General features: G+C 67.6%; 1 protein-coding gene across 1 annotated transcript in view; it reads left to right on the forward strand.

The window, feature by feature from the left end:
• LOC113978109 (myocyte-specific enhancer factor 2B-like) overlaps positions 1-6,068 on the forward strand; it is a 10,817-nt gene extending 4,749 nt beyond the window's left edge. Inside the window, exons 2-9 of the mRNA XM_027704808.1 lie at positions 1,828-1,908; positions 2,036-2,239; positions 2,321-2,449; positions 2,877-3,039; positions 4,677-4,822; positions 5,013-5,124; positions 5,243-5,333; positions 5,750-6,068. Coding sequence (XP_027560609.1) covers positions 1,855-1,908; positions 2,036-2,239; positions 2,321-2,449; positions 2,877-3,039; positions 4,677-4,822; positions 5,013-5,124; positions 5,243-5,333; positions 5,750-6,068 — 1,218 coding nt within the window. The 5' untranslated portion in view covers positions 1,828-1,854. The remainder of the gene's footprint in view (positions 1-1,827; positions 1,909-2,035; positions 2,240-2,320; positions 2,450-2,876; positions 3,040-4,676; positions 4,823-5,012; positions 5,125-5,242; positions 5,334-5,749) is intronic.
• Positions 6,069-6,484: the final 416 nt, after the last annotated feature.

Genomic DNA, 6,484 nt, shown 5'->3' on the forward strand with positions numbered 1-6,484 from the left:
GGACCCCCACAGAGTCACCCCATGGGTGCTGGGACCCCCCTGGGACCCCCACAGCCTCACCCCATGGGACACTGGGGCACCACAGCACCCAAGGAGCCGGGGGGGGACTGTCCCCACACAAACCCTTGGCGGCAGGTGGGCGACACATCCTTCCATCCCCAGCACCCTGGAGCCCTAAAAATCCCCCCCTGGAGTGAGGCAGAGCACAGATATGGGGGGGAATCACAGCTGGGTGAGCACCCCCTGCCCCAAACAGGCCAGACCCCGCTGGCACCCCGAACCACACCCCAAACCGAACCCCGTGGGCTGGGGGTGGGCAGGCAGAGCCGACCCCTCGGAGTGGCCCCAGGATTTATTGGGAGCGCCCTCGTTGTGGTGCCGCAGGTGTCGGGTTGGGAAAACCTCCTCCATTCCCGCCGGGAAGTGCCGGCTCTTTCCGGCGGGGCCGGGGTGGTCCGGGCACCCCCCGCGCCCCCCGTGCCTTGCGTGGGCCCCGGGACACAGGGTGGCAGCGGGGCCGTGGGAACGGCAGCGCCGTTTCCTTCCATAAATTAAAATTAGTTTTGATCAGCTAAATTTAGCAGCCCTTGCAAGATGGTAAAATGGCAACGCGCTCGAGACAGGGGGGAAGCGGGACCGGCCCGGGGGGCACCGGGGCAGCCAAGGGCTGGCTGGTCCCCAACTGCCCCCCTGCCTGCAGCCCTGGGGATGGGGGGCTGCCATCCCAGCTCGGGGGTCCCGGGGTGCTGGTTGTCCCCAGCACTGGGTTCCCGGCCCTGTTGGCTTCCCAGCTTGGCTCTTGCCCCGTGGCCGTGGCTTGGGGACAGCGGGGACAGCGCCAGGTCTGCCCCCAAACTGGGAAGGGGGGCAAACCTCTCCCTGGTGAGGGTCCCATTAGGAGCACCTTGATCCCCCCCGTGGCTCTGCTCCCAGAGGGGGTTTTGGGGTGACTGGGGCTGGGGGATGGCAAAGGAATGAGAGTTGGGGCCATGTGGCAGCAGAGTGGGGGGTCACAATGGAGTCACAGTGGGGTCTCAACCCCGTGCCAGGCTCTGAGGGGTGCGGGCACCCCCCAAGCAGGGGGGGATGTGGGGTGCCCAAGCCCCTCGCCCTTCCCAGGGCCGGCTCACGTGGCCACTGGAGGTGGGTGGTTTCGCTTTGCCGTCTCCTCGTGCAGCCACTTCCTGGCCTGCTAATGGCGGAGGTCAAATTTAGCCTCTTAGTCTGAGCTAGAGATGAAATAAAAAAAGAAGAAATTATAAAAAAAAACCAACCCCCAACTGGAGCCCAAAACCAACCCCTTTGTCGGAGGGACCCTCCCCGCCGCCCGCCCTTAAATCCACCCTCCCCATCCCACGGACCCGCCGTCAGCAGCATCAGAGCAGCCCCCCGGCCTTGAGGGGGGAGCAGAGGGATGAAAAGTCTCATCCCGAGCTCCCGGTGAAGGATTTGGCATCCCAGTGCCGTGGTTTTCCAGCCGACACCCAGAGGTGCTCAGGGCCCGGGGTGATGGAGCCGGGGTGGCCGGGCAGGGCTGAGGGGGATTTTTTCCCCCCTCTACCCCATCAAAATTCCCCAATTTATTTATCTTTTTTTCCCCCCACTTTCCAGTTTGCTGCCATCTTTGCGGAAGACACAGAAAAAAAACCCCCAAAAACAAAACTTCCTCCGAAAAAGCTTTTTTTTTCTCTTTTTTTTTTATCTTTCTTTCTTTTTTTTTTTTTCTTTTTTCAGCAAAAGCTTATTTTTGGCGGTGCTGGGGCGGGGATGCTCGCTCGGGGCGGCCCTGGGGGCCGCGGGGCTCAGGGGCTTCTCGCTCTCTTCCAGCCCCGAAACCCGGCGCGGGAGGCGAAAATGGGCCGTAAAAAAATCCAGATCAGCCGAATATTGGACCAGAGGAACCGGCAGGTAGGACCCGCTCGGGGGGGGGGGCAGCAGGGACGGGGGGCAAAACCTCGGGGGTCTCAAACCCTGCAGAGGGGCCCCGGGAGGAGGGTGTGGGGGTCTCCAGCGTGGTGTCCCCCCCCCCCCCAAGGTGACGTTCACCAAGCGGAAATTCGGGCTGATGAAGAAGGCCTACGAGCTGAGCGTGCTGTGCGACTGCGAGATCGCCCTCATCATCTTCAACAGCACCAACCGGCTCTTCCAATACGCCAGCACCGACATGGACAAGGTGCTGCTCAAGTACACGGAGTACAGCGAGCCCCACGAGAGCCGCACCAACTCCGACATCCTCGAGGTACCGGCCCTGGGGGGGCGGCCCGGGGAGGGGGTCGGGGTGGCCGTGGGACCCCCCCTGATGGCCCCCGGCCCCCACCAGACGCTGAAGCGCAAGGGGCTGGGGCTGGAGAGCCACGAGCTGGAGCTGGACGAGGGCCCGGAGCCGGGGGACAAGGGGAGGAGGCTGAGCGAGGGCGTGGACCTGTCGGTGGCACGGAACAGGTTCTACGTGAGTCGCGGGTGGAGGGGGGGTGAGGGACCCCCAGAGACCCCATACCCTCTCCCCTGTCTGTGATCTTGGCCCTGCAGAGCCCTGAGTGTCCCCAAGAGTCCCCATCCCCTCCCTGTCCTTGATCTTGGCCCTGCAGAGCCCTGAGTGTCCCCAGGAGCCCCCATCCCCTCCCTGTCCTTGACCTCTCCTTTGGCCTGAGAGTCCCCGGGGTCCCCAAGGTCCTCATCCCCTCCTTCGACCTCTGCTTTGCCCTAAGGGTCCTCAGGAGTCCCCATCCCCTCCCTTGACCTCTCTTCTGCCTTGCAGGGCTCCGGGGGTCCCCTGCCTCGACCTCTGCCTCTCTCTGCACAGCCCCGAGGGTCCTCAGGGGTCCCCCAGGAGTCCGTGTCCCCTCCCTGTCCTTGACCTCTGTCTGTCCCCGCAGAGCCCGGTGCCGCTGCCCGAGGCCGCCTACGGCAGCTCCCCCCCGGCCACGGACACGGCCCTGGGCAGTGCCAGCAGCTCCCCCCAGAGCCAGGGCCGCTCCCCTGCCTTCAAACCAGCAGCCCCAAAGCCCCCAGGACGGTCCCCGGGGCCGCTGCCCCCAGGTAGGCTGGGATGCAGGGGAGGAGGTCCCTGCCGTGGGTGCCCCATCCCTGCTGTGGGCACCCCGTCCCCACCAGGGGTGCCCCACTCCTGCCATGAGAACTGTGTAGCTGCCATGGGAACCCTGTACCTGCCACGGGCACCTCATTCCTACTGTGGGCACCCTGACCTCGACACAGGCACCTCACCCCCACAACGGGCACCCCATGCCTGCCATGAGCACCCTGTTCCCACCGCAGGCATTATATCTTTATCATGGGCATCCCATCCACACCACGAGCACCCCATCCCTGCCATGGGTATCCCAACCCCACCGTGGGCACCACAACCCCACCATGGGCACCCCATCCCTGTCATGGATATCCCAACCCCACCACGAGCACCCCAACCCCACCACAAGCACCCCATCCCCACCACGAGCACCCCATCCCTGCCATGGATATCCCAAAACCACCGTGGGCACCCCAACCCCACCATGGGCACCCCATCCTTTCCATGGGCACCCCATCACCACCATGAGCACCCCGTCCCTGCCATGGATATCCCAACCCCATCATGGGCACCCCATCCACACCATGAGCACCCCATCCCTGCCATGAGCACCCCAACCCCACCATGGGCACCCCACCCTTTCCATGAGCACCCCAACCCCACCATGGGCACCCTATTCCCACCATGGGCACCCCATCCCTGCCATGGATATCCCAACCCCACCATGGGCACCCTATTCCCACCATGGGCACCTCATCCCTGCTGTGGATATCCCAACCCCACCATGGGCACCCCACCATGGGCACCCCACCCTTTCCATGAGCACCCCAACCCCATCATGGGCACCCTGTCCCCACCGTGAGCACCCTGTCCCCACCACAGGCACCCCATCCCCGCCATGAGCACCCCAACCCCATCATGGGCACCCCATCCCCGCCATGAGCACCCCAACCCCTCTGACCCCGCGGGGGTTTTCCCAGCCAGGCCCCACATGCAAAGCTGCCCTCGCAGCCTCTCCCGGGGATTTACCGGGCGCGGGGCCGGGGCGGCTGCGTGGGCAGGGAGAGCTGCTGCAGCTCCAGCTGTGGAAACACCGTCCCTGGGCCCCCCCTCCAGCTGCTTCCTGCCCCCCCCCAGCACCCAGCACCCAGCTGGCCCCTCACCCTGCACCCACAGCCCGAGCATGGCACGAGGGGCTCATCCTGCCCGGCAGCGACAGGGACCTGGCGGCCTCCAGGCTCACGTGGCTGATGGAAAAGCTGATGGAAAAAAAAAAAGATGCTGGGCCTTGACCAGTGGAAACCCCCCCGCCCCGGGTGGGTGGGTGGGGGGTGTGGGTGTGCAGCATCCCTGTCCATCTCCTCGGGGTGCTGGACATCCCCCCATGGGAGGTCCTGGGTGTTCCATGGGGAGTTGAGGTGTAGCAGGGTCTGGATGGGGGGTTTGCAGCCTGCTGGCACTGAGGTTGGGTGCCTTCGCGTGTCACCTCTTGTCACAGCCCGTGGCCACAGCCCAGCTGCACCAGTGGCCCACAGGATGTGGCCACGAGGGCACCGGGGCCGCCACCGTCACACCCGTGGGGATCCCCCCCCATCCACACATCCCTTGGAGCCACCCCCTGCATCCCCCTGTCCCTGTGTCCCTGCAGGTCTCGGCTACCCCCTGTTCCCCGCGGGAGGCCTGAACCGAGCCCTGGCCACCAAGACCCCCCCCCCGCTGTACCTGGGGGCCGAGGGCCGGCGCGGGGAAGCCCAGGGCAACCTGGCGAGCGCCCGGGGCGGCGGCAGCACCGCGGTGAGTCCGGCGCTGTCCCCTCCCCAAATCCAGCTCCTCCCAGCTCCCCTTGCCCACCCCAGCACCGGGGCTTTGCTGGGGGGCGCAGGAAGGGCGCGGGGTGGGGGGAGACGCTGCATTACGGCCTTCCCCCCCCCCCCGAGGGCTCTGGCGGCACAAAGCCTGACGGGCTCACCCCCTGCTCCCACAGCGGCCGCTGTACCCGGCCCTGCAGACCCTGAGCCCCGTCCTCGCCCCGGGCAGCTCCAGCATCCCCAGCCACGGCCTCGCCGGCTTCCCCTTCCTCAGCCCGGCCCAGGCGGGTGAGTCCTGGTCCCTCAGCCTTGGGACAACATCGACATCCTCCTCCCCTTCCCCCCCTCCCAACCTGTGGAACCCCCTCCCCCGGATCCTGCTCACTCCTGCCCTCCTGCCCGGCAGATTTCGGGGCTGGCGAGGTCCCGCCGCCCCCCGGGTTCCTGCAGCCCGGCCCCCCGGCGTGGCAGCACCCCCGGGACATGGCAGCGCTGGGGTAAGGACGGGGGAACTGCGGGCTGGGGGACGGGGGGGTGTCTGCCCGTGGGTGCCACCTCCCAGCCACGGGTGTTGCCAGCACCCAAGGCACAGCCCCCCACCCTCCACGCTGGTGCCTGTCCAGCTTCACCCCAAAATTGGGGTGTGTAGGGTCACCCCAGAACCCCCCCCCGGGTCGCCACTGTTGGCAGAGCCTGTTTCCAACTGGATTTCCCCATGTGCCCCCCCCGGTCACACACCGGGCTCCCAGCAGCTGGATGGGCACCCCTCCAGTGCCCAGCTGGGCCAGAGCCGGGGCATGACACGAGTTTGGGGGGGTCTCAGCCCCTCTAGGGATGAAAAGCAGGGGTGAGCTCAGCCTTTCTCCACCCCTCCAGGGAGACCCGGCCTCACCCCCTTCCCCTCTCGCCCCAGGGTCGGCAGCCGGATCGTCTCTGCCGAAGACCCTCCCCCGGCCCCCGGCTCCTCCCCGCAGCACCCAGCCGTCAGCATCAAGTCGGAGCGGGTCTCCCCGGGGCTGGGCTGCCCCTCGGGCACCCCCCAGCCCCCCCTGGCCAGCCTGGCGTCCCTCAGCGAAGCCTCCCGAGGCCCCGGAGACCTCCAGCCCCGGGATGACTACGCCAAGGGGTACCCCTACCCCCTCGGTGCCCACCCCCGGCCGCCGGCAGGGGAGGAGCAGAGGGTCGCGGTGCCCCCGCGGCGGGCGCAGCCCATGGACGTTTGGCAGAGATAGCGAGGCCGAGGGGGCGCGGGGTGGGAGGGGTGGGCCCGGGGGAAGCCGTGCTTGGGGGAGCAGCCCCCACCCTCAGGCCCTCGGGGAGCCCCCCCCGTGCCCTTTGAGAAGCACGAGTGGTGCCACGGGGGCTTCTGGTGGGGTCCCGCCCCCCCCACCCCGCTGCCCCCCACATGCCACCGACCCCCCCTCCCCGCTGCGCTGCCCCCTTGACCCCCTGCGAGGCCGGGACCCCCGGGGGCAAGGAGCGCTGCCCCGGTGCCCATCCCCGCCCGTCCCCGCCTGTCCCCAGCGAGCGGGAATGGCCGAGAAGTGCCACGCGGTGGCAGCAGGACTGAGAGCACCGGCAGCAGCTCCAACCCCGCAACCCCCTCGGCCCCAATCCTGCGTCCGGGGGGGGGGCTGCCGGGGTCCCG

The sequence above is a fragment of the Neopelma chrysocephalum genome, unplaced genomic scaffold, assembly GCF_003984885.1.
Source record: "Neopelma chrysocephalum unplaced genomic scaffold, ASM398488v2 Primary Assembly neopelma1_289, whole genome shotgun sequence".
Taxonomy (NCBI): domain Eukaryota; kingdom Metazoa; phylum Chordata; class Aves; order Passeriformes; family Pipridae; genus Neopelma; species Neopelma chrysocephalum.